The 27,909-nt window shown below is 33.7% G+C and overlaps 1 protein-coding gene across 2 annotated transcripts; it reads left to right on the top strand.

The window, feature by feature from the left end:
- Positions 1-76: 76 nt before the first annotated feature.
- Positions 77-27,909, top strand: LOC100248372 (putative callose synthase 8). Of its 2 annotated transcripts, XM_010646472.3 has the most exons (41): positions 77-428; positions 1,343-1,443; positions 3,148-3,269; positions 3,403-3,490; positions 3,612-3,701; positions 3,963-4,082; positions 4,290-4,382; positions 4,472-4,563; positions 4,844-4,970; positions 6,625-6,762; positions 6,832-6,908; positions 7,020-7,206; positions 8,894-9,019; positions 9,110-9,227; positions 9,902-10,230; positions 11,554-11,606; positions 11,694-11,754; positions 12,104-12,185; positions 12,285-12,334; positions 12,568-12,654; positions 12,721-12,855; positions 12,967-13,061; positions 13,145-13,229; positions 13,312-13,472; positions 13,634-13,757; positions 13,848-13,942; positions 14,026-14,173; positions 17,810-17,961; positions 20,109-20,215; positions 20,303-20,425; positions 20,558-20,626; positions 20,813-20,981; positions 21,083-21,194; positions 21,765-21,884; positions 21,984-22,099; positions 23,624-23,707; positions 23,969-24,081; positions 24,160-24,389; positions 25,006-25,854; positions 27,251-27,436; positions 27,533-27,909. In XM_010646472.3, exons 1-41 carry the CDS (start codon positions 227-229, stop codon positions 27,761-27,763), a joined length of 5,847 nt encoding a protein of 1,948 aa, XP_010644774.1. In that variant the 5' UTR covers positions 77-226; the 3' UTR covers positions 27,764-27,909. The 2 variants fall into 2 exon arrangements, with proteins under 2 accessions (XP_010644774.1, XP_059591270.1); XM_059735287.1 differs by having other exon boundaries at positions 27,251-27,909.

The following is a 27,909-nucleotide window of genomic DNA, read 5'->3' as shown; positions in this document are numbered from 1 at the left end:
GCAAAAGATCAAACCAATTTCCTCTTTCCATTCACCACAACATTAAGAAAAGGAAAGCAGTAGTAGTCCTCAAAAAGATGAAAGCAATGCACATTCGCCCAATGCCCACCACCCCCACCCCCACCACCTCATATGCACGACTCTCTACACACCCATTGCACCACTCTCATCAATCCATTCTTCTTCTTCTTCTTCTCTTCTTCTCCTTCTTCTCTGTAACTAAGCAATGTCAGAGATCACAGTTGCTGACCCCATTCATGAAACCAACACAACCAGAGCTCTCACAACCTCTACTTCCACTAGCCATGATACTTCCCCTGAGCCTTTTGACAGTGAGCGAGTTCCTGTCACCCTAGGAACTGATATTCGTAGCTTTCTTCGTGTTGCCAACCGGGTTGAACCCCATGACCCTCGTATTGCTTATCTCTGTGAGTTTTCTTTTTTCACATCACACTTTATGTTCATGCCTTATTTCCCTATTTACATGATTGGTTGGACGCCTGGTTTGTGACACGCAACTTTTGGGGTGTGATTGTTTTGTTGTGTTTTTGTACCATGTCACCTTCAATTTGTCTCTAAATTACCAATGTTTTTGGTTCATTTTTCTCATCTCTGCACCTTTTTCTATCAATCATTTGGTCTATTCTACTGAATTTTTCCAATTTTCCAGATCATTCATCTGAATTTGTAAACCTAATAGATAAAAGTATTAAAATAAAAAGATTCCCAATTCTTTAAATTCTTGAATTCCTCAGAATCTCTTTGCAACCGAATTTGGGGTTCAGTCTGAATCTTACTTTTTTCCTTGAATATGCTAGTATTGGTTGACTTTTGAAACAGAGGTCACTAGTAATTATGATTTTGGGGTTTGTTGTAATACTGATATGGATGATTCAGATTAGATTAATAGCCATGATCAAAAGTGAAATATGTTATTGGTTTTTTCATCATAAATTTCCATCCTCAAGCCTACAATTTGACTTCATTTTCCTGTTATTCTTTTTGTTTGGAATCGAACAATAGGAGAGTTGGGTTTTGATTTCCAATCACCCATCCTCTTGTCTTTGTAGTACTTCGGAAGTTGGGATTGAACTGTAATAAAGATGAAATCAACTAATTGTTTGGCACTTTCCTTTTTCCCTTTTTTTTTTTTTAAAAAAAATAAAAAATTATGATTTGGCATCTTATAGCAAGAATCTTAATTATTTTTTTTTTCTCACTTATTCCTTGCATCCAACAATTTGAGAAATGGGGCTGGGAAAACCCTTTTCTTAAATGCAATATGCAAGTTCAATCTGAAGTTAATACAGTGTACATCTCCTATTGTTTAAATGGAACACAGGCCGTGTTCATGCTTTTGAAATGGCACATATCAAGGATACCTATTCAACTGGACGGGGCGTTCGGCAATTTAAAACTGCTCTCCTTCAGCGGCTTGAACAGGTAGATAATGAAAATGAAGTCTGTTTGGTATATAGGGTAAAGTTGGCTACAAAGTAGTCAACATACTTCCATGTTTGTAACTTCTTGCATTCGTTAAGAAGAATTTGGAATTGAAGTGAATCTAATGTCTTTCAGCATCTTCCCTTGGTGTTTGTACTATCTTCTTCCCATTGCAATTGTCTTCTATTTGATCCTCCTTTTCTTGTCCTTTTTTCTTATACTTTACCAACATGTGGTTCTACTGTTTTATTTATTTATCGGCTTAATACAGCAATATGACAGTTAGTTTTAGCATGCCCCATTTAACAATCCCTGATCTTTTTACTTGCACTTGAATATAGGGATACATTCATTCATTATTTTGGTCAATATTGTGGTAATTATATTTTGGTTATATGGATTTCCATCTTTTCAAGCTCCTTTTTAGTTCACCTTGTTGTGTATGCACAGCAATTGGAAGATGGTATTCTTTTAATATGCTTTTTACTTAGTTTTGCAATTTTGCAGTAAGAATCATGTCAAATTTCCCATAAAAATTTTCCAATTTATAATACTTCTATATCATGTAAAAGAGTTTACACCTCCTTAAGATTTGACTTTAAAAACAATTATTTTAGTAAAAATTAAATGCACCACATTACAATTTCCTGTTCCTTTTACAACTGATTTTGATTTCACCAAAGAATGAACTTATATGCTTAGAGTACCAAAAGCATAATTTGCAGAAATACATAAAAACCGCAACAACTGTAAATTACTCTAGAGGCTTCCAAAGGTAGTTCTCCATACATCAAAATAATAATGTGACTTTTTACTATCAAACTGGAATTAGTATGGAGCTATACTTTTGTCTTTGTCCATTACTTAAGGCATAGCATCTTCTGAATTTATATGGTCTTGTCCATTCAATTTTCAGGTATTGAGAGTTAATTCGTAGCTTCATGTATGTAGACCTTGGTTTTTAAGTTACAAAATTGGTCAAACTAAGCTGGGGTTTGATCAATGTAAATGCCATGTTCCATTTGTTAATTAAGAAATTTGGCTATGTATCCTTTTTTTTGTATGTTAGACCATAGGATTGCTTGTTTTTACCTGGAAAGTGGCTACCTTCAGATTGTGACAAGAACTTCAAAATCTATCCAACCTGTCTGTCCAGTTCTAGGCAGAACTTATAAGCATTTCCCTATCTTTATTTGATTTGAATTCAACATTTACAAGAAAATAGTAGCCTCCTATAAATTATAACACCCTAATTCTCATATGTATGTTTTGTTTTCAACTTAAAACTTTGATCAACTTTCATATATTTGTTCTGTTATGCAAGTTGAAGAAGTTTACTTCTTAATTGGAAGTTAAAGATGATGCCTTCATTTGCTTGACTGCAACTAAGGTGGTACCACTCTGTTACTTTGAGAGTGATTTGCATTTTGTATGAATCAGAAAACCAAAGTGATAAATTTCCTAGTTAAATTGTATCAAACTTTTATTTCCATAACCTCTTGAAATATACTGGATATCTCTTTTTGTCTGTGTTATCATGATCTGCAATTGTGACAGCTCCCTCTTGTTATTGTGTTTTCCTGGTAACTTTTTGTCTTCCTACCAAAAGTTAAGGCAATTGAAGCTGACAAGTAGTCAATTTCTAAATCTCTTTTTTCCTTTATGCATGATCTCATATTGTATTTCCATATTTTGGTTTTATAGGATGAAGTAACTACTATTGCAAAAAGGAAAGAAAAGTCTGATCTAGGTGAACTTCGACGCGTTCATCGTCATTATAAGAACATTATTGACCAACGTAGTGATTCATGGGATTTAGAAAATAGGTAATTGAGACTTCCTCATGGATATCCCACTGTGCTTGTATTCAGTCCAATTTTTTTTTTGATATTTTTAATTTTTGACTATCTAAATCAATCTGTGGAATTGTGTGTGATATATACATATATATATATATAGTCACAAAGAGAAGTTGACAAATGCTCGTGAAATTGCTCCCGTTTTGTATGAAGTACTACAGAGATTTACAAATGCAGCTTGTCCTCAGGTTCCCCTTCTCTTTTATCTTCTCCAATAACATTTTACGATAATAATTCTTGTTCAAATGTTAGTAGATTCCCAAATTATCATACATCTTCTTACTTTGACTCTCTCTTATTTCCCTAAAGGGCCTTGCGGAGACTGACATATTTGTACCCTACAATATTCTTCCACTTGATCATCAAGGCAATCAGCAAGAAATTATGCGACTCCCTGAGGTCTGATGTTGTATGGATGAGCTAATTGATTTTTTATTTAATCCATTAATTCAAATTGCTCTAATAGGATTCTAGACAAGCTTGATACCAACTCCTTCTAAACTATTAGGCTGCTTCATTGTTGCAATTGATAGACTACTATATGCTGTCTAGTGACATTTATTTTTTTAGTTTAATTATTGAAAATATGCAGTAAGTATTAGAATACCCAAAGTGTAATAGACTGAACATAGTTTATTCATATGGTAAAAAATGATGCAGATAAAAGCTGCCCTTACTGCTCTTCGCAATATCCGTGGTTTACCTGTAATGCAAGATCTTCAAAAACCTGGAGCTGCTGTGGATTTGTTTGATTGCCTTCAGTGTTGGTTTGGATTCCAGGTAATGAGTTTGAAGAATTCATGCTATATTTGCTTTTATCTTTGTTCTCTTTGGTACTGCTTAATATAATGGGCCATGGGACATCGTCTATCATCTTTGATTTGGTAAGATGGCCATGTATGATGTGATGTTCGATATTTCATAATCTATATGATTATTCCCTAGAAATGAATTTTCTTAATTCTCATGTTGTTTGTCCTTAATCAGGAAGGGAATGTAGCCAACCAGCGGGAGCATTTGATTCTCCTCCTTGCTAACACCCATATTCGCCAAGCTTCTAAGGAGACATTTGAGCTAAAGGTGTTCTTTCGTTTATCTCCTTGAACTTCTAGTTGACCTTTATCTTTCCTTTGGATTTGAAATATAATATATTATTCTTATGATATCAGTTAGGGGATGGAGCTGTGGATGAACTGATGAAGAAGTTCTTTAAAAACTATACAAATTGGTGCAAATTTTTGGGGAGGAAAAGAAACATCCGGTAAGATTAATGGTTTAAGTGACCTCATTTGTCCCCTCGCCTTCCACCTAGAAATTCTAACTATGCTTAATGAAAACCATGTATTCTCGACTCTTTTCTTTTTCTATTTTGTGTTTGAACTAACTTTTGGTTTCAGTTGCCATCAATCTGCATTTTTTTTTTTGTCTTTTTTGCCCACTCTTTTCATTGTTATTATTATTATGAATTTCTTCTGTTTTACCTTTTTCTTTTTATTTTGCAATTTTTCTTCTTCCAATGAAATTTTTATTTGTAAATGCAGGTTGCCTTATGTAAAACAGGATGCTCAACAATATAAAATTCTATATATAGGGCTTTATCTGCTTATATGGGGAGAGGCTGCAAATTTGCGGTTTATGCCAGAATGTCTCTGTTACATTTTTCACCACGTAAGCCAAATATTTCATGTCTATAATTACTTGTGAGTGACTTTTGGTTGATTTTTGTATTACATGTTAAAACACATTTTTAATGTACTCTTTTCCATTAAAATTTTCTGGTTCCATCATTTGAGAACTCATTGTGACTTTTAAAAAACATGAACATCATTACTAAAAGAACCAGTGCACAAGCTTTCTTGGCAAGCCCATTGTGATTGATAAGCGTGCAAGATTTTTTTTTCTTCAATTTTCTTCTCTATAAATAGAGGATATATAAATAAACATTTATACTTCTGATTTTAATGGAATATTTTACATTACCACGGAAAGCGAACAAACCAACTGCATACCTTGTTATGGGGTTGATTTGTGATCCTCCTTTGTTGATCACTCAGTTGTAGGTGTCAGTCTTGTCTAATCCAATCCTCCACCTTCAAGGTGCCAGTGTGGTAACATCCATAAACCTTTTAGCATTCGAATTACTCAGGAAAGTAGGAAAATGGAGGAATGAGAGAGTTGAATGAGATAGGAAGTCCATTAGCAAGAGAATGAGATAGCTACTTTTCTATTCTAGTGGTTTTTCCTTATATGCTGTACTCTTAGAAACTGTCACTACTTAAACTCCTTGTTTTATTGGTTATGGAGTCATATGAATCCAATCCATGTGATTTTGAAATTCAAGATGTGTTTAGGCTTGACAGAATGTTTCAGTCCAAGGAATGCGTTAGATTTTTAGGAATGATTCCCCTTGTTTATTCCAGTCAGTAGGTGTTCTTTCATGGTTCATCAAAGTGTGAATTGTGTAGCTCTTTGCTGGGTGCAAAGAGCTGCAACATGCTAGAGCTCTCTTGAAACACAACTTGATGTTTTATGAGTCTTCTGACTCCCATCGGGCTGAGTTTTTCTGTCAGTTTGATGGTAAGTGGCTCATGGTCTGTTTCTCCTATTTGGGTTCCACCAACTGGATCTTCCATGTGGTGGTGTTCGATGAGTGTGGTAAACATTTCCCTATATGCCTATTTAGTTTCTGATATTGTAAATCTTATTCTCCCATAAAGACTCTGATTATGAATCCTTTTGGACCAGGCGGATGATACACACACATTAACTTCTCAAACTGGCCAAGCTTCTTGTACGATTATATTGCTTATTCATTTTATATAATCTTTATCATGTAGATTTTAGTTTAGATATCACCAAGCCATAAGAGGTATTTTCCTTGTTTTAGGTTATTAATGTAAATACGCCTTTTTATTGGATCTATCAGATGTGTAGAAATTTAACTCTACTAGGCAGAAACAGGGAACATTTTATATAATCCCACTTCATCCAAAAACTGATGGAAAAAAAAAAAACATAATTATTGTAGTTACACTTCTGTTATTTTTTTAAAGAACATTTGCACAGTTTTGTGTTCCCTGTTTCGAATACAATCATTTAGCTCAAGGTTGAATTAAAACATCCAGTGCAAAAGCCTCTTGAGCATTTCACTAACAGAGAAAATATTTATTGATTAAACTTCAGCTAGTAGCATGCATTTCCAAAGTTATGCTTTTCATGATAAGCACAAGCTTTTGTGTCAATTGTGTGTGTGTATCTATGTGTTTTGTCTTTTTCACTGTTTTGCCTGTGATGTTTTTTTTTTTTTTTTTTTTCTTTTCAGATGGCATATGAATTACATGGAATGTTAACTGGTGCTGTTAGCTCGACAACTTGGGAAAAGGTCTTGCCAGCGTATGGAGGACAACCTGAATCTTTCCTTAACAATGTAGTTACCCCTATATATAGGGTTATATATAAGGTAATTTTAATGCTTGTATGTTCATGTTGTTCTCAATCAAGCATCTGAATTTGTTACCTAACAATGAAGGAAGCAGAGAAAAACAAAAGTGGGATGGCTGACCATTCCACATGGAGAAACTATGATGATCTGAACGAGTATTTCTGGTGAGATTAAATTTTAAAGTTCCATTGCTCTTCTTATTTCTTACATGTTTGTCAAATCAAGTTTTCCAGAAGTAATGACTTGAGGTCTCTATTGTGGCTACACTTCTACAGGTCTCCTGATTGTTTCCAAATAGGTTGGCCCATGCGTCTGGACCATGATTTCTTCTGCATGCATCCTTCAGATAATAGCAAAGGCATTAAATCTCGCGGCACTGTAGAAGCAAAGGAGGAGAGAGAAGGACATGAAGATGAAGAGATGGGATTAAAGAGTGAAGGAAATGAAGATGAAGACACTGGGGTAAGCTATATTGCCTCACCTTACTTTCATAAGTACTTTGTTTAAACAACTGGACTTTGTTGACTTTATGGATAGCATGGTGAATATGCTATTAAGTACTCTCAGTAAGCTTTATTCCCATCTCTTTTGTCTGTGCTTCCTTTCCCAAAGGAAATTGTTGGTTTTCAAAAAATGAGGTATTATCACCTTCCAAGTTCTTTTCCCACTTTCTTCTTTAAAAGGATGCAAAGTGCTTGCTTTCTCACCCAAACAAGTGATTGAGAAATTTAAGTTGCTTCTAGAAGTTTAGGTTCTAGCTTGGCCCATTGCACAAACAAGGTGAAAACCAAGGAGATGCTCTAACTTAGGAGGTCCAACAAAGCTCTTGTCTCTGACAAGTGGTATGTGCAACAAAAATTGGGGAATGGTGAACTATCTTTTTGTCCATTGCCCAATTGTTTATTCTCTATAGCAAAATTTGTTTGCTTTGGCTAGGATTAGTTGGCACCTCTGCTGAAAGTGCCTCTTTATCAGAGATTTCTTTTGCAGTTTTGGGTGAAGGAAGTATGACACCATTTTGGGCTATATGGATTGAGAAGAATGCGAGAAGTGTTATAGATTCTCTCTCATGGTGGGCCTATGTGTTAAGGGTCTTTTCCTTAAATTCAATTTGAAGCATGGTTTGTAGGGAATCTGAGGAGCTATTTATAGGATAATAACGAGTGATTGACTCTTTGTGCTCCCTTCAAACACAATCTATGTTGGCTTTTTGTTTGAGTAAGCTTCCTTCTCTTGTAAGGCTCAAACTTAACTGTCGTGATTGTGCTATTTGGAAGGAACACTATTTGGGCTTACTCCAAGCTAGCTAGCTACTAAGGGTTTTTCCATCAAATGGGAGATCTTTTCTCTTTTGGAGGGCTATAGAGTCCACCATAAGATGAATCTAGTTTACAAACTTTAAAAGTTCTCTTTTGCCCTTTTTATTGTTTCCTTGAAGGCTTCAATTTTCCCTGAAATTCTAATTTGTTGTCTTCTACTTTTTTGTTTGTTTTCTTGCCATCTCTTATTTTTATTCTTTTCAAATGATTTCTCCTCTTGCACTTTCTAGTTTTTTAATTACATTCTAGTTTTTTATTAGAAAAATATTTTGAGATTTAAAGTATTTGCATCTTTCACAAATTACTTTTATTGTTCTAATTATTTTCTTGCAAAGGTTTGTTGTTAATGCGTAGCCATAAATAGTGCTTCTTCTGTATCATTACTAAATCTGAACAAAACATAGGAACAAATAGGTTTTAAATGACTCTTTCCATTGATTTGTATGAGTTCTAGGAATCTCACAATGATAGGAGGGCTTATGAGTCCTTCCAAACCATGAAAGCCAAGTCTTCTAGGCTTCATTCTTTTTTTTTTTTTTTTTTGCCCTAACTCTCTATTTTTGTGCTTTGTTTTCCCCTCTTTGGCTTCTTTATTTGTGATTCCATGCTAAAGGTACCCCAAATTTGGATTGACAACTTTGTTATCGAAATGGGGAACCACTCTTTGTCCAATTGGTCCACAATGTACATTCCTCCATATTGTTAAATTGGTTTTATTCAATATTTTGAAGTGTTTGTTTTTTCCTATTGTCCTGTATCTCAAACCACTATTTGTACTTTCTAGTTGTATATATTCTAAAGATTATACATTTTTCTGGTTGTAATTTCAGGTTACCATGGAGGAAGTTCGGGAACAAAAATGGTTAGGGAAGACAAATTTTGTAGAGACCCGTTCATTTTGGCAGATTTTTAGGAGCTTTGATAGAATGTGGAGTTTTTTTATTCTATCCCTACAGGTGTGTCTAAGATCATTATGAAGTGTTTATCAACTGTTTGTTCTTGTGATGGATGTGCTGCATTCTTGAACCTTCTTTGTTGCTTTGTAGGCATTGATAATTATGGCATGTCATGATATGGAATCTCCATTTCAAATGTTTGATGCAATAGTATTTGAGGATGTTATGAGCATCTTCATTACATCTGCAATTCTTAAAGTCTTACAAGGTATGGTACCTTTTCTTATCCATTCTTAAATCCCAGTTTTATGTTATAAGTGTATAATGAAAAACTAATTTCAAGGAATAAAACTTTAGTAATTCCCTCATGAATATACTTTGATTGCAACTCAAACTCCTTTTTTGAAAACAAAGTATGTCTAAAGGTTTAAACACTAAGTGAAGGTTTTTTCAATATGATGTCTGTAAACTAGCATATCAAACTGATGCTTAAAGAGTGGACAAAGGTGGGGGCAAACAAGTGATAACTTGATATATTTACCAAAAAAAATATTTTATTTATTTTTCTTATTGGAAATAGGATGTGGTTTTTGATCACATATTTTGACATGATAACATAAACTTCTATGAAAATGAAGAAGTGTGTTCAAGTTTTCAGTGTCGTGTTTTTGTAGAATGTATTATGCTTTTGAGGGCATATTCTTTAATGAGAAATTCAAGGCATTGCAACCATCCTCCCTTTTGTGCTATAAATTAATTGTTTCTATTTAGCATATGCTTGTTCCTTTTTATGCATTTTTGATAAGCAAGCAGGTTTAGTACTATTTAGGGGTTTTGTACAACATTTGGTTGTATATGGAATTACCAACTAGCAAATTTTCTCTTTTAATTGGTTTTCATACATGGAATAATAGCAATCTCAGAAGAAATTTGTGCTTGCAGCAATTCTTGACATTGCCTTTACATGGAAAGCCAGACACACAATGGACTTCTATCAAAGGCTAAAATATGTGCTGAAGCTGGTTGTAGCAATGATATGGACTATTGTTCTCCCAGTTTGTTATGCTGATTCTAGAAGAAAACATACTTGTCATTCAACAGAATATGGGAGCTGGCCTGGAGAGTGGTGTATTTCTTCCTACATGGTGGCTGTTGCATTTTACTTAATGACTAATGCAGTTGAGATGGTGTTATTTCTTGTTCCTACAGTTAGCAAATACATTGAGATCTCAAATTTTCAGCTATGCATGATTTTATCTTGGTGGACACAGGTAAGATTCATCATATAGATTATTTAATGACATCTTTCTGGAATAACTTACGGATTAATGTGAATCTAGGATTTCATGGAACATATAAAAGGTGCTTTTGATTATAGTAGGATACTGTTGTCTCTAATTTTCTTAAACAACAATTAGACATGGGACTAGTTGATGATAATGGAGATATTTTATGCAGTTTATTCATTTTGAATGAGTTCTCTACAAGCTTTAACTTGTAGAAAATCCTGAAATTGACATGCCAAATGTAGGAAAAAGCAACTAGTGGAGGGCTGGAGCCATGTGTTGGCAATATGGACACACTAGGACCCTTTCTGTAATTAGCTTTGTTTTTCTTTATTATTTTTTAGATAGCATGGGAGTATTCTTCCTCTCTTTTTCATTTTTATTTTTATTTTATTTATTTTCTACATTTGTCTTCCATTTAACATAAACATAAGTAGATTGAGTGGGTACTTACATTTCTCACTTGTAAGCTTTTCTCACTGTCTATCTATTCTCTCCTCTTATCTGTTATTCTCTATATCAAAACTGAAATGTAAGCAACTTGATATTAGAGTTGGTAGGATTCATTGGAGTCCAGACTAGTGTTGCCAGCGTCTTTCCATATGGCTATCATTGACAATGGATTTATAGCAATTTGAACCCTCTTGGAATAAGCTCTTCATTGGAAACATCTCATGAAATTTGGAGGCAATTATAGTTTGAGTGGTTTCCTTTTGGGATTCTTCATTTAGAAATTTAAGTGATAAGTTTAACCCAAGGGATATCCTACATATAGTTACAGTAGGGGTGTAATTTACCATGTTTAAAAATCTCATGGCATTTCTTTGGTTGGGGTTAACTTTCAACCAAGGTATGCCGTTTAAATTTGGTGTCTGGACCCATCTCTATCTCTGGGGATTGGTGTGTGTTATTGGCTTCTTAATAGTGCTGATCAGTCTCAAGTGGTCTCAGATTTCTTGTTTCGATATTGTCTTACCTTGTGCTACATAGTTACTGTCTTGGGTGTTGTAGAAGGTATGTCATTGGATTTTGGAGATCCCTGATGGTTTGTTCATCCAGTTCAGTTTGGATGACAAGAATAATGCCTAGCTGGTCATGATTGTATAGTTGGACCAGTAGTAACTTTTGCATTTTAGTCATAGATTCCTGGCATATTCATGTTTAAAAATCAATGCTATACTGAACTAGAATTGCTTTTTAAAATGGCTTATTGCGTATATTTCTATGGTTTATTATATATTTTAATGTACTCATGATTAAGGTTGATGTTCATAAACTGCATTTAATAAATTTGTTTCTGTCACACAGCCTAGATTATTTGTTGGACGTGGGATGCAAGAAGGCTTAGTTTCAATTATTAAGTACATCCTACATCCCTTTATGAAATTTCTTTTTCTTTGTTTTCCTCTTTAAGCGCTTCATCTATGTGACATTGTCTTACTATGTAGGTATACGTTATTTTGGTTGCTACTATTATCAAGCAAATTTTCATTTAGCTACACATTTGAGGTGAGTGACATTGTACTTTATTTATTTCTACATGATGACAATAAAATATTATTATTTACAGTGAATCTTCTGAGAATTTTCTGAAAATCAATCCACTTTCTTCATTGGGCTTGCGCAATGAAATTGAGAATGAAGATCACAAGAATGCAACAAGATTGTTGAAGAAAACAGTGTGCTAATAATCAGTATATAAGCTCTTAATAATTTAACCTTCTATACGTGCAAAAATACTAGTGACTAGTTAGTTTATTACAACTAGCAGCAGTATGCTAACTCTCTGCCCACATTATGCATGGCATGCACATTTTATAGCAAACTCATGATTGTAAATGCTGACAAGCAAATGCAGATAAAACCACTTATAGGGCCAACAAGGCAAATTATGAAAATTGGTGTAAAAGAATATGATTGGCATGAGCTTTTCCCAAAAGGTAATGCACATTTCTTTCTTTATAATCTCAATAAAGAGCTCAAACTGAATTTTTTTGACATGAATAAATATAACAAAATAATTTGGTCTTCTAATGCAGTCAAGAGTAATGCTGGTGCAATTGTGGCTATCTGGTCTCCCATAATACTTGTGAGTTTCTACTGAGGTGGTTAGAGTGTCATTTTTTATCAATTCCTGCTAAACTTTGAAAAGAAAAAATTGAGATAATAGCACAAAATTTAACCAATTGAGGTAGTGAACATGAATTTGAAGACCTTTCTTTAGAAAGCCTATGAATTGTTCTGATCATTCATATTTTTTTTAGCACAATGTCTGACATCCATTTATTTTATAATGTAATTATATTACTATGAGCATTTCAGGTGTTCTTCATGGACACACAGATTTGGTATTCTGTTTTTTGCACAATCTTTGGTGGAGTGTATGGCATTTTGCATCATCTTGGCGAGGTAAACACTATCTTTGTTGTTAAAGGGATGTGACCACCCTTATCTCACTCTTCTTATTCTATACAGATTCGGACATTGGGAACACTGAGAAGTAGATTCCACTCTTTGCCTTCTGCATTTAATGTTTGCCTCATCCCGTCCTCATTGAGAAATGATCAAGCAAGAAAAGGAAGAGCTTTCTTCCCCAAGAAATTTCAAAAGGTATCACTTTTCAACTTTGTGGTGTAGTTAGTAAATTTTCTGGTCGATCTCTAGCTCTCTTGTTTCTATGACCATTTAGATGACTTTTTTTTTTCTTTGCTTATTCCCCAGGAGTCGGAAACTGAAAAGAATAGTGTTGCTAAGTTTGTTCAAGTATGGAATCAAATCATTGCTAGTTTTCGGCTAGAAGACTTAATAAATAACAGGTTGATTTTATTCAATTTTGTTAAAATGATATTCTATGACCTCTAGTAATAGAAACATTTACCAACATGTTTATTATGAGCAGGGAATTAGATTTGATGACAATTCCTTTGACACCGGAATTATTTTCTGGCCTGGTTCGTTGGCCAGTGTTCCTCCTAGCAAATAAGGTATGATCTTTACATTGAATTTCTTGCCATCATGTCTAATTATTATTATTCATCTTTAAACATACCTTCCTATTCTTACTAGTTTTCAACAGCATTGAACATGGCAAGAGATTTTGAGGGAAAGGATGAATATCTTTTCAGAAAGATTCGAAAAGATCACCACATGTATTGTGCTGTAAAGGAGTGCTATGAGTCACTGAAGTTAATACTTGAAACTCTTGTTGTGGGTGATAAGGAGAAAAGGTAGATAAAGCATCATCTTTTAATCAAAAGTATACTCTTTCATTATTAGGCTTTTAAATTCAGAAAATGCAATGAAATCTTATTAACATTTTTTTGCTTTCTTCTCAGTTACAGCTTGTAACACTACTATAAACTCTTTGGAATATTTGTATTCATTTCAGGATTGTTTTTGGCATACTGAATGCTGTTGAAGAAAGCATTGAAAGATTAAGTCTTCTTGAGGACTTCCAGATGAGTGAGCTCCCAACTCTTCATGCTAAGTGTATCGAGTTAGTGGAACTTCTGGTAATTGTCAAACTGCTAAGCTTTACTTTTGCACATATTTCTTTATGTAGTACTTTGAACCATGCTAACTCGTTATCCATCATATTTAAGGTTGAGGGAAATAAACACCATTATGGTAAAGTTGTGAAAGTACTCCAAGATATCTTTGAGGTTGTGACCCACGATATGATGACAGATAGTTCCAGGTTTGATGCACTCAAAATATATTCCTTCTTTTATCAATTTAAACTATTAGATTTATCAAAGTTCATTTTCAAATTGCATACAGAATATTAGATTTGCTCTACTCTTCTGAACAAATTGAGGGAGATACAATGCATATCTCTGGATTTCCAGAACCCCAATTGTTTGCATCAAATCATGGCCAACAGTCTATCAAATTTCCATTTCCAGATAATGCCTCTCTACACAAACAGGTGAGGTTCTGAATTTGATGATAATATTTCTGTCGTTATCTTTAATAGGGCTTGTTGTAAACCAAAAAACTTTTATCAGTTTTTTATTTTTTTTATTTTTTTAATATGAAACAATGATTTTTATTTTTTATTTTTAATTTTTTACCACAATAAGAGAAATGAGTTAGAGGGAGGAGACATCCTTCTTAAACAAGACAAAAAAAAAGAAAAAAAGAAAAAAAAGTCCTCTTTAATATATAGAAACAAAACATGAATCTTATGCCAGTCCTTGGGGAAATGAAGTCCCTGACAAACTCTATTTTGGAAGGAGCTTCCTTCTTAGCTGATACATTAGCCTCCAGACTATCAGGACCTAGATTTCTATATAAAAGACTCACAGATTTTCTTGATGAGTCTTGGCTCTGTTGAATGTTATAAGCATGCTTTCATTGGACTCTTATATTTGTGGAAACCCAAGTGATAACAACCAAAGAATCCTCTACAAAGCTGTTTTGAAAAACTAAATGGAAGGCTTATTCCTTCAGATAATGCTAGCACCTCTACCTCAATTGTCTTAACCTTATTAGTTGGCTCAAAGAAACTTAGAGCAGAATAGCTGCTAGTCTCTGAAAGAACCCCAAGTGCCAGATGTTTGAGGTTGTTGAACAAGCATCTAAAATGTTGAGTTCAATACTCTTAGGAAGATTAAGGCCTTCCAACAAATGGTAGTTCAACTTATCCATTGGACACAAATACACTGCATTTTGGGTTATGGAATGTCAAAAAGCTCATTAGTTACCATAGTTCAATCCATGTATTTGATAGGGTTATATTTTCTATATTAAATGTCACGACCCAAATTCTGGGCGACCCAAAATTTGACCCGTGACCCAGGTCAAAGGTTTGACCCTAAGGGTTCCTCCTATTCCACGTTGGTAGTCAACCAAAACACTCTTGATTTTCTTTTTTTTTTTCACATACATCCCACTAGAATTCTCATAAACTACAATATCCCAAAACTACTCAAAACAACTCCAAAAATAAAAGTTCACAATTAAACAACTTAATCAAAATAAGGCTTCATAACAAATCCATAAGTCATAATTACTAAAACAAATCCCAAAATCCAAAAAAACATAATAAAAGAAAATGCCACGCTCCACTAGGCCGCTCCAGGAGCATCCTGAAGTCCTCCCTGCCCCACCTGTGGATCCTCAGGAATGATATCTGCATTTAAAAAGGTGTAAAAAAGGAAAGGGTGAGCATTTCCACATTGCTCAGTAGGATGCCTAACGCCCAAGGGGTTAAGGGGATTACTAAGTTCCAAAGAATACGAAAAGAACACTTCAACACAACAGGAACAATTCAATAGTATCAATCAAACCACATAGTTTAATATCTAATATTATACACAATTTCACAAAATTCAACAATTAAATGAATGCACATGAACGTGTGACACACAGTTATACAATGCATTATTGTTCTCGGGCTTTCACCGAAAGATACGCATCCGCACCCAAATGCACTCCCCATTCGGAGTCTTCCTGGGGTAACTTTTAGGTCTTTCACCCTAAGGATCTCTCTCCCTTCTTAATTCGCCTCATACGGGCTTTCACTTTTCATCACTATTTCATTTTTTTCCATTTCATACACTTTTCACAATTTTCATAATTTTTTTCGCATAACCATGATGCAAATGAATGCCACAATTCCAAAGTTCCTCAATAATTTCAACAATCTCAACATTCCCCAATAATCCAATAAAATAATTTTCCACATTAAAATTTCCGAAAATATCCCAAATAAATATTCAAAAATTTGCATATCAATAAACTTAAAATTATACCACACTTACGGAATTTTTCAACCATTCTAATAATTTCTAATATTCGAAATCAACTAACTTTCCACCATAAAAATTCTGAAAATATTCTAACCAATGCCCAAAAATTCACAAATCACTATTTTTGAAATTAAACCCTAATTTCGGAAATTTTCAACCCTTCTAATAATTTTTAATATTCGAAATTAACTAACTTTCCACCATAAAAATTTCGAAAATATTCTAACCAATGCCCAAAAATTCACAAATCACTATATTTGAAATTAAACCCTAATTTCGGAATTTTTCAACCCTTCTAATAATTTTTAACAATTCAAAACAATTAATTATCAACCAAAGGCAATTTCCCGCAATTACAAAAATTCCAAACAAATTCCAAATAATCCAGAAAAATTCATACAACACCCATATTTCCTACTTAACTCATAATGACAAGATTTACAATTTTTTTCAAAGGAAACACATTAAATTTAAGTTTTAGGGTTAGGTTCCCCTACCAGAGATCTAAGAATTCAACCATTAAAAACACGATTGGCCACCGTAGGATTGTTCCTCTCGTCGAATAGAGCACCCCCTCAAAATCTGAGTTGAAACGGAGGTCGTTTGGCCACCCAAATGGTCGGTCAAAGTTCCGGCGAGATGAAATTTCCCACAGTGCCACTGCGCCTCCATTTCTCACCCGTTCTGCTACTGTTTCCCTTTCTTTTCCTTGTTTTAATCCACTTACCACCAGTCCACTCAAGCCCAGCCCAAAGTTCAAAAACCCAATAACTAATTCCCATGTTTTCCTTTCTTTTTACAAAGCCCATTTCATTTCCTTGTTTTAATTCACTTACCACTAGTCCACTCAAGCCCAGCACAAAGTTCAAAAACCCAATAACTAATTCCCATTTTTCTTTTAAAACCCCATTTCATCCAAGCCCAAATTAATTCCTTTTCATTTTTGTTTTTTTTTTTTCTCTTTATTTTCATTTGGTTATTTTCCATTTCCAATTTCATTTCATTTTTTTTATATAACACACAATTTAATATTTTCTCAATTTTATTAATAAGGAATTTAATTTAATTAATTAATATTTTTTTATTAATTCTAATTAATTTTAATTAATTAACTTTTCATTTTCATTTTCGTTTTTCTTTTCCGGAAATTCTCAATTACTAAAATCCTAAGAAATTTCTACCCTAAGGTTGACATGGCATAAAATTTTCAACTCGCCTAATTGACCAACACAATAAACCGAATTTCACCAATCCAAAACTAACACGTGTTCTTTAGGCACTTTTCTTTTTGACTTTTCAACCATCACTCAAAATAAGACTTTTCAAAATAGAAATGCTAACGTGGCATAAAATACCCGATCATTACATTAAATGATTTGAAGAAATTGACAATGGGTATCCATAATAAAATGCCATGATAACTATAGTTGAAGAAATTTGATCTCATCTCCTTGAACAATCTGGAAGAGGACATGCAAAGGTTGCCAACCAACTCTTTCCAAAAATGCAATCATATGCTTATGACTATTATGAGAATATTAGCATCATATACTAATAGATCTTGTGAATTTTCTGATAAAGATGTTAATTAATACTCCTAATATTAGATATATTAGTGGAGATATTGTTGTGAATATGGATATTTAATTTGGATGGGAAACAAATACACACATGAATGAATAGATGTGTGGATAGACATGTGTATCTATGTGTACAAATAGGCATATATTTTCAAACATGCCTTCATGCATAAGCACCCCCAAACATGATAAATATATTGTAATCAAACTGATCTGATGTGAGAATGGCAGATCAAGCGTTTCCATTTGTTGCTGACTGTTGAGGATACAGCAACAGACATGCCAGTAAATTTAGAGGCTCGTAGGCGTATATCATTCTTTGCCACTTCGCTTTTCATGGATATGCCTAATGCTCCTAAAGTACGGAATATGATGTCATTCAGGTCAGACTCTCCTTTTTTGTCTATCTGTTCGTAGTGAATTATAAGCATTTTTTTTTTCTCTTTTGGTTTTTTGAAACACTTCTAAGTTTAAAAATTCTAGAGATGTTACTATCATGAATATAGCAAGTTTCACCTTTGAACCATCTTCCCAAATCATAGGAGGTTGGCAAAACATATTTTATGGCTGTTTGGTCCTTGATTCTGGGGTCCTAATATAGTTCCCTTTCTCTATTGAGTTCCATGCCTTTATATTGGGATTGGTTGTTTTTAGGTTATGGTAACTTCTTGAAGATGTCAAGGGAAAAACCAATGATTCCGTGGCTATAGTTTGCATTGGATAGATCAAGTGAAAATTTAATGATAGATTATATTTAGGGTTTTGATGGGATCGCTTCTACATATTCCAAAAGGATTAGAGGAATAATAACCACTATCTATACACTTGAAGGATTTCAAAAAGACTTTTTAGGAAGAAGGTAGTCTCACACTTTCTTTGGGTTTGAGGGATAATTAGTGAAGTCTATGCAAGGATAATTGGAACTCTATTAATTTTTAAAGTTACATAATTGGGTTATAACTTATACTTTGTTAACAGTTATTCTCAAGGTTTAAACCATTCTAATATCTTGCATCCAGTTCTTGTTAGATAAGTAGACATATTTTTTGACTAGTACATATCGTCATCCCACTAAGCTTCAAATAAATTAGATCTACTTTTCTGGTTTATGTTTACAATTGTCCTTTTGACTGCTAGTTACCATTGAAAATATGTTTCAAAGTATTCCATCTTGCATAGAGTATTTCTGGTTGGAGAGAAATTTATGAGTCCTTGCTAACTTTTAGTGAGTGAAAAGTTTATTTAACATATGATTCATTTATCTCATTTGACCATCCTATGTGAATGTGAAAGAAAAAGAAAATATTCTTGTTATCCTGTTTTTCTGAATTTTCAACATATTATGTTGAGATATTTTATAGTAATTTTCTAATGAATCAAGCACCAGGCTTGAATGTGTTGGGAGATTTTGTAGTGCCTCCTTAGAGATGTCAAGTGATTCTACTTCCCCAGATTGAGGATGTGTTTACTGATTCTCACAGTCAACATAGAATCTTGAGAACACTGACCCCTTTCATAAGCTGCCATTAATTGGCATTAAGAGTTCTGATATGGTGAATAATAATTGATTCTTCCATTACTTTATAACATCTCCTCCATGAATAGAAATTCTACATTGAACTTATTACCCCCAATAAATTATATAATAGAATGTATGATCAAACAACTAAGTATATAACTATTGTAAAAGGAATAAATTTGATGAAGGGTCTGGGTACCGAGACCATAAATTCTCCAAATCCCAGCAGAAGTTGTTAAGATTTGGACCCAAAAATCACAAATTGGGTGGGGAATCAGAATGAAGACCTTCAGTTAATAGAAGCTTAGATACCATGTTCAATAATTGATTTTTCTAAAAGCTTAAACTGCTAAGATTTGGAACGATTATAAAATATTTTATTGAAACACAGTAAGATAGGTTATTGCACAGTGTTTGAAATTTTAAATAAAATATAGAGCTAAAGATAGCTAGAAAGAAAATGAATAATTTGAACGATTTAATCTAGTCCAGTCCTTATGAATTCTTAAGATGCTTACCCTTTTGAATGATTTTTTGCACACACTAGTCCACATTACAGCACCGCTTCATGATACTTCCTCTTGATCTTCAATGATATTATTTCTTTTCTCCCTCTCTTAATTCTTCTTGGTTTACATCTTCTACAACAAAGTTTTTTTTCTAGTAGTTTCAACTACATAAGTAATAGTTCTATATAAAAATTTTTTAGTTAGTACCATCTCTTGCCAGGATCCAAATAAATTTTAGTTGTATATATTTTTTTTATTACTTTCTACTGCTTTCTTCTTATTTGCTGATTAGTTATGTAAGCATCATGATTGATTCTTAAATTAACTAGTATAAATACTTGGAAGGGAGGAGAAAATGTAGGAAATTTATGCATCCTTTACTATGTTTAAACATTAATGCTGTTATGAGCAATTAGTGAAAGTTTTATTTAATTTTGTGAGTAAATCAAAATTTTGAGACCACAAATTATTGCTGATTAAATAGTTTCTCTTTTGGGTTTAGTGTTATGACTCCATACTACATGGAAGAAGTTAATTTCTCAACGGAGGATCTTCATTCAAGTGAAGAGGAGGTTCCCATCATGTTTTATATGTCAGTGATATATCCAGGTTTACCATCAATAAAACTTCTTTTGCATCTAAGTTCTCCTATCTATCTGGATTCAACTTGTAGGACCTGACCATTACTTTGTTTAGATGAGTGGAAAAACTTTTTGGAACGCATGGAGTGTGAAGACTTGGATGGATTAAGATCAACAGGGAAGGAGGAAGAGCTTAGAAATTGGGCTTCTTTCCGAGGGCAAACACTAAGCAGAACAGGTGAATGGAAACATTTCAACAATTTTTTTATGAAATTGGATTTTGGTCTAAAGCTAGTACATGATATGATGAGTTTAACCTCTACCATCTTTTTTTTTTTTCTTTTTTGGTTGTTTTCTCTGTTTCTTGCAGTAAGAGGAATGATGTACTATAGGAAAGCCTTAAAATTACAAGCTTTTCTTGACATGGCAGAGGATGAAGGTTGGTTTTGTGAATGCATTCGTTGTAACATTGAATATAGATAATCATATTGAGTAGCCTTTATTTCAAATTCTGTGTAATGTTACTATAAGCATTATAATCCAATATGAAATTGCAAGATTAGAGATTAGTTTCTAGGTAGAATCATTGCAATGAAGTCCCACAAGGCCTATTTTGTTCTTCCAGATCTTCTTCAAAGTTATGATGTTGTTGAAAGGGGGAATAGCACATTATCAGCTCATCTAGATGCACTTGCAGACATGAAATTTACTTATGTGATTTCTTGCCAAATGTTTGGATCACAAAAGGCTTCCGGAGACCCCCATGCACAAGGCATACTTGACTTGATGATAAGGTAATCATCACAATGAAGACAAAACGGCCAGGGAAGTCCTCTATTTAAAATACAAATTTTAGAGGTTATGTAACTCTTAACTATGGAATTATCACTTGAAGGTACCCATCTCTACGTGTTGCTTATGTTGAGGAGAAAGAGGAGACTGTGGAAGATAAGATTCACAAGGTTTATTCATCCATATTGGTTAAAGCTGTCAATGGTTATGATCAGGTACCTTGCAGTAGATAAAATACAAAGATGAGTTTTTGTAGGAAAAAAAGTGAAACATTCTAGAGTTCAAGATGGAAATGCAAAAAAGATAAAACTTTCAGTGATTAAAAGAGGAAAAGAATGACGATAACTAAGAAACAAACCTAACCAAGTGTTCCCCTTCAAACTTTAATTAAAGAATGGGCTCAAAATACCCTAAACCTAAAGTTCATTCAAAATGAAGAACCTTGATGATAAAAGCCATAATAGAATAAAGCATAAAAGAAATTAGTAATTATAGAACATGCAGGAAATTGGTTCTTTGAAATATTATCTAATATTTTAAGGGGCTTTACTATATATAACAAATGTGAATATCCTTTGTTCTTGCCTTTGAATCTAAACTAAGCTCTTCAACATAAGCCACAAAACTTTCTACATTAAATCAGATGTAGGCTAGCAACCTCTCAGGTTCAAATATATTTTGATTTCAATTATTTTCATACATGCCTATTTATTTTTCTAGATTTATGAATGTGTAATTTTAACTTCTAATACACACTTGTGCTTGCTTAATTATAAACCTTTTAGGAGGTGTATCGAATAAAGCTTCCTGGTCCACCGAATATAGGAGAAGGGAAGCCTGAGAATCAAAATCATGGGATAATTTTCACACGGGGTGAAGCGCTTCAAACAATTGATATGAATCAAGTAAGCTCTGCCTTTAATTTTTGTAAGGCAAATGGCTTCTTTGCCTTTTTTTTTGTTTATTTATTTATTTTTATTTGCTTAGGATATCTGGTTTTATAGGATAACTATTTGGAAGAAGCTTTCAAAATAAGAAATGTTCTACAAGAGTTTCTTCGACACCAAAGACAAAAGCCTCCCACGATTCTTGGTTTGAGGGAACACATATTCACTGGAAGGTAATAACTTTTTGATCTCATATTTTATAATTATCACATCATCTCATCACATTGAATAAAACCATAAGCACTATGACATTAAATAGTATATATCGAGTCACATATCAATAAGTTGCTTTGAGAATAATATATTATTCATGTGTAGGCATCAAGTGTACTAGATATAACCCATCATATATAGTAAATATCAATTTCATAAACAAGTTTCTTGCTATTAACACTAAAATCTTCTAGGCATTCAATAGGGCATCATTTTGAATTTTTATGAATAGTTTTTCGGAAATGATGAACGAAGCATTGAAGTATGCCTTCACCTTGCTTTTATTTCAATAAAGAAATATGAAATTGAGATTTGAACCTACAAAGAAACATTTAACATACATAACTCTTATAATATAATAAAACATACAAGAAGAAACTATTCTTTTTAAAATTTGAAAACTGGAAACCAAATAGAGTAAAACTTCTTCATCATGATAAAACTAACTAATAAAATGGGGATCAACTAATGATACTTAAAAAACATCATTTGAACATTTTTAATATTTGTAATTTTTTTTTTCTTGAAAATATTTAACCTTTCAAGTACCATAGCTTGCTCCAAAGATCAACTTGGAGGCCATAACCGTCTGTTTCTTATGGATCAACTAGCTTTGCTAATATATCACATCTATAGTCAACATAATTTTCGTTACAGAGAGTAGGGATAAATATTAGGTTAATTATAGAAAAATGTTATAGCATCAAGGGGGTTTAAGACTAAAAATTGATAGAATTTCATTTCTATTGAATTAGGAGTAAAAATATGTAAGTCTGGAAGATTGATGGTCAAGAGATTATCTTCGAGAGATAGTATTTCTTGTGTTGTTATTATCATTTAAGTAAAGAGATGGTATTGCAATTTTACCCTCTTTTTAACGAAGCTAAATGAAAGAAGGGAAAGAATCCTAATATCTCTAACCACATTTCCTTACTCTCTTTAACTCTCTTCTATCATTTTTTTTTTTTTTTTAATTTTTGTCTTTAGTTGTTTGAAATCTCTCTTTTCTTCTCTATCTATTCTTCTACCATTATCTAATTAGAGACAGAATAACTTCATTTGTTAGAAGGGAAAATAATGTGATAAGGGATAGATGTAACAAGGGAATGCTTCTATAGTTGAGTGATAAAAACATAAAAGCATGCTTATTGAATTAAAAAAAGAAAAAAAAAACATTCTATGACAAAGATATAAACCCAACTATGTGCTTTCTGTAGAATATGGGATAGTCAAGAAAAAAAAGATAGCACATGCTTATCAAATAATATTAACTAGAGATGCATGATTGGTAGGGAAAGAAAGCATTGAATTTAGATGCATGCTTATCAAAGAATGTCCTCTCATATTTGACGGAAGAAGGTTGTCTTTTCAACTAGTATGTACTAGTTTAGTGTATCATATTCATCAATCAATGGTTCATAAAAAGTGTATTTGTGATATTAGTACAACAGGCTAAGTTCCTCGCTTTCTTTGTATAAATGCAGTGTTTCGTCTCTGGCATGGTTCATGTCTTATCAAGAGACGAGTTTTGTCACCATTGGCCAAAGGCTTCTAGCCAATCCTCTCAGGTAATTAGTACCTTGTTTCTTCTAGTTTATGCCTAAAAGTATCTAGCTAGGGAATGAAAAAGCACGCTATTCGGAGCAGCATGTGCACACAAATTATTTTTTTGACATTCAAATAAGCCTTATATATTTGCAATGCCACCATCTTGACTTTGTTCATTTATCACTTTTTAGTTCCTTGCATTTCATTGTACTATTCCATAACTTAATGATTTTGACCTTTTGATGATGCATGCCCATTCTCTCACTTTCACTTAAATACAGGGTGCGGTTTCACTATGGACATCCAGATTTATTTGATAGGATGTTTCACATAACAAGAGGTGGCATAAGCAAAGCATCAAAAACAATTAACTTGAGTGAGGATGTTTTCGCTGGTAGGGATCAATAACTTTTAATTTGCAGCAATATAGTCTTATTTTGTTCTCAAGTTTTGTTCTTCTGATTTCATATAGGATTTAACTCTACCTTACGACGGGGATATGTTACATACCATGAATACCTGCAAGTAGGCAAAGGTCGTGATGTATGCCTAAACCAAATCTCAAAGTTTGAAGCCAAAGTAGCCAATGGAAACAGTGAACAAACATTGAGCCGTGACATTTACCGCCTTGCACGTCGGTTTGATTTCTTTAGGATGTTGTCTTGTTACTTCACAACCATTGGATTTTACTTCAACAGTCTGGTAATTATTTTGATTCATGAATCAGTCATTTAATGTTTTAAAAACTAGAGTAATTAATTCAAAAAAATGAATCCATTTTTTATTTCACTTTAGGGCTATCAACTGGTTGATTATGCTATAAATGAATTCAAGCATAATTTCACCCCGAAAAAACGATACTTTCATTTCTTTTAGATGTTTTGCTAGAGACTGATATTCTTAATAGGTACATAGATTTGAAAAAAAAAACCTAGAGGGGACAACAAAGAACAAAACACTTTACTAGTGCATTCCTCTGCATTTGTGTATATTTAGTTCTTAGGCAACATGTAGGAAATCAATCTTTTACAGTCAGTTATTTTCAGGATTTCTTGAATTATGTATAAGAAAATGATCTGTTGAATTGGATGCACAAATGTCACTATGATTTGTTATTAATGGTTGCACACCCTTTGTTGGCCATCCATATTATCATTAAGTAGTGACATTTGTATGTGCTTCATTCCTGTGACCAAAAGGGGAAAAGAATGAGCAGTTGCTTTTTCCATTTTCTATGTACTTACCCTTCTCATTTGATATGTCAATTCAATTGAATTTTTGTCCTTAAATTCATGACTTTTGTGTTTAAACTTTGCAGATATCAGTAATTGGAATTTATGTATTCCTCTATGGGCAGCTTTATCTTGTTCTTAGTGGGCTAGAGAAAGCACTACTTCTTCAAGCTAAAATGCAGAACATAAAATCTTTGGAAACAGCTCTAGCTTCCCAGTCATTTATCCAGCTTGGACTCTTAACAGGCTTACCAATGGTGATGGAGATTGGACTAGAAAAAGGATTTCTTACAGCTGTAAAAGATTTTGTCCTAATGCAATTTCAGCTTGCTGCTGTTTTCTTCACTTTCTCCCTTGGAACAAAAGCTCACTATTATGGCCGCACTATTCTTCATGGAGGTGCTAAGTACCGACCCACTGGCCGTAAAGTTGTGGTGTTTCATGCCAGTTTCACAGAGAATTATAGACTATATTCACGAAGCCACTTTGTGAAAGGATTTGAACTACTACTCCTGTTGATTGTTTATGATTTGTTTAGGCGGTCATACCAAAGCAGTATGGCTTATGTTCTAATCACTTATTCCATCTGGTTCATGTCCATCACGTGGCTGTTTGCACCATTTCTGTTTAATCCTTCTGGATTCAACTGGGGCAATATAGTAGATGACTGGAAAGATTGGAACAAGTGGATAAAGCAGCAAGGCGGTATAGGAATTCAGCAGGACAAAAGCTGGGAATCATGGTGGAACGACGAGCAAGCCCATCTCCGTCATTCAGGATTGATCGCTAGATTGATTGAGATACTTCTTTCTCTTCGGTTTTTTATTTATCAGTATGGTCTGGTCTATCACCTTGACATCTCACAAGACAACAAAAATTTTCTGGTCTATGTGCTTTCATGGGTCGTGATTTTTGCAATTTTCCTCTTAGTCCAGGTAAATTCCCACCCATTCTTTCATCTTGGATTATTTGTTTATATGCTTCATTGACCTTAATGCATAGTATGAACTTAGGTATATGAATGTTGCTCAAAGTTAACAAAGGTTCAAAAGTTGAATAAGACCACAGTTAAGTCATTTTGTTGGGCTAATTTGTGTCTTAAGGTAGACAGTTAACAACACATCAGTTGAAACTCAATCCCATATGGACAGCCCCATAACTTTCACAGGATGTCTACCAATACCATCAAATTCAAAGAATGGTAATCATACTGAAAAAAAAGAAAAAGAAACACAAAAAATACTGCATAAGGCACACAGGAGATCATTTGAAGGAGACAAATGCAATCCTCCAATTGTAACTCTAATGCTTTATTTTGAAATTTTCAAACACCTAGGACCTTACATAATAGCAATTTAAACAAGTGATGGGAGCAATAGCCATGAAGTGGTGACGATGCTGGCCATATATTAACCAGGTTTTTAGTGATTATCTTTGATATGCTTTGCCCGAGACAGCACAGATTTAGTAATAAAGGTTATGTTTTTGTATATTTTGGTAAATTAACTTTTAACAATCCAATTTTCTATTTAAAATAAAGGGGAGCTTTTGAAGTATAGATATGTTTGGAAACATTTTCTAGTTTGCTCCAATGGCTTCTCATGTTGTAGTATCTTCCTTGTCATAGAGTACCCATTTCTGAATGGACTATTGACTCTACTCACTGTCCCTTTAGCTAACTCTCCCAAAAAATTTTAGGATTGGGAAGAAAATCTGACAGTATGAAACCAGCTTGTCAGATATCCCATTAACTCGATGCAGCACTCACCTGTGCTTTTATGGATATTATCTTATTCCTAACCCAAACCCAACACGTATCCTCATGCTCGGTTGCTGGATGATGGTCCATATAGAGTTAAAAACATCTTCTCTTGAGTATCAAGTCCTTTCATCTTTGTGAGGTTCCATATATTGGTTGTGTTTATACCTTATTAGGTTGTTTGATAATTATATTTTGATAGTCCTTTGCTTAATTTAAGTTATACCTGCCAAATTCTTTCCCTGAAGCACTGGTTCCTTCACTATAGGCACCTCTTGCATATGCATATATTGCTTGATGCCACATCTGAATGTTATCCAGAAAAGTATTGTCATTGGCTATCTTCTTGCTTGTGACTGTTCAAATCAAATACCGCTCTCATGCATCCTTTGCTTGTTAAAATCAATCTGAGTCTCTTTGATCACATTTGGGGTTGGGGAGCATTCTTTCGACATCTCTTCTGCATATCAGTCATATGATTTTATCTGGGTTTTTCCTGTCACAGAATGCGGCTTGATGTTGTCAGTGTTCTGATTAGTAGCATACTAACATGATCTCAACATGTTATACAGGCAGTGAAATTGGGAAGACAACAGTTCAGTGCTAATTATCACCTCATATTCAGACTATTTAAAGCATGCCTTTTCTTGGGTGTTCTTGCTACTATAATTTCTCTCTCTGGCATCTGCCAACTATCTTTGATGGACTTACTTGTCTGCTGTCTAGCATTTTTGCCCACTGGGTGGGGTTTGATACTGGTAATTAAGTTTATCTCTCTCTCTCTCTCTCTCTCTCTCTCTCTCTCTCTCTCTCTTCCTCTTAAGAATCTCTTACTGATATTTGGGTTTGTTCAGATTGCACAAGCTGTGAGGCCCAAGATACAGGATACTGGATTGTGGGAGTTGACGAGGGTGCTTGCTCAAGCTTATGACTATGGAATGGGTGCAGTTCTTTTTGCACCCATAGCTTGTCTTGCCTGGATGCCAATTATAGCAGCCTTCCAAACTCGTTTTCTTTTCAACGAGGCTTTCAAAAGGCGATTGCAGATTCAACCAATTCTTGCGGGAAAAAAGAAGCAAAGTTAATTTCCTCAGAGTCAGCAGCGATGTATGTACGTAGTACATGTACAGTCAAATCATTCTTATCGGTCCTCATTTTGAAATTGGCATACCTTAAAGCTAATTAATGTATATAAACATCCTATTAATAAAAATAAAATTGAAATTCAGAA

This window comes from Vitis vinifera, chromosome 19, assembly GCF_030704535.1.
Source record: "Vitis vinifera cultivar Pinot Noir 40024 chromosome 19, ASM3070453v1".
Classification (NCBI taxonomy): Eukaryota; Viridiplantae; Streptophyta; class Magnoliopsida; order Vitales; family Vitaceae; genus Vitis; species Vitis vinifera.
The sequence above is the reverse complement of the archived record's forward strand: the minus strand, read 5'-3'. Positions and strand labels throughout refer to the sequence as shown.

Bases quoted from the DNA above. Each gene is read 5' to 3' on its own strand.
- LOC100248372 (XM_059735287.1), top strand. From the start codon at position 227: ATGTCAGAGATCACAGTTGCTGACCCCATTCATGAAACCAACACAACC. The intron at 6,909-7,019 runs GTGAGATTAAAT...ACACTTCTACAG, and splicing joins GATCTGAACGAGTATTTCTG to GTCTCCTGATTGTTTCCAAA. The intron at 17,962-20,108 runs GTCAGACTCTCC...TTTTGGGTTTAG, and splicing joins CGGAATATGATGTCATTCAG to TGTTATGACTCCATACTACA.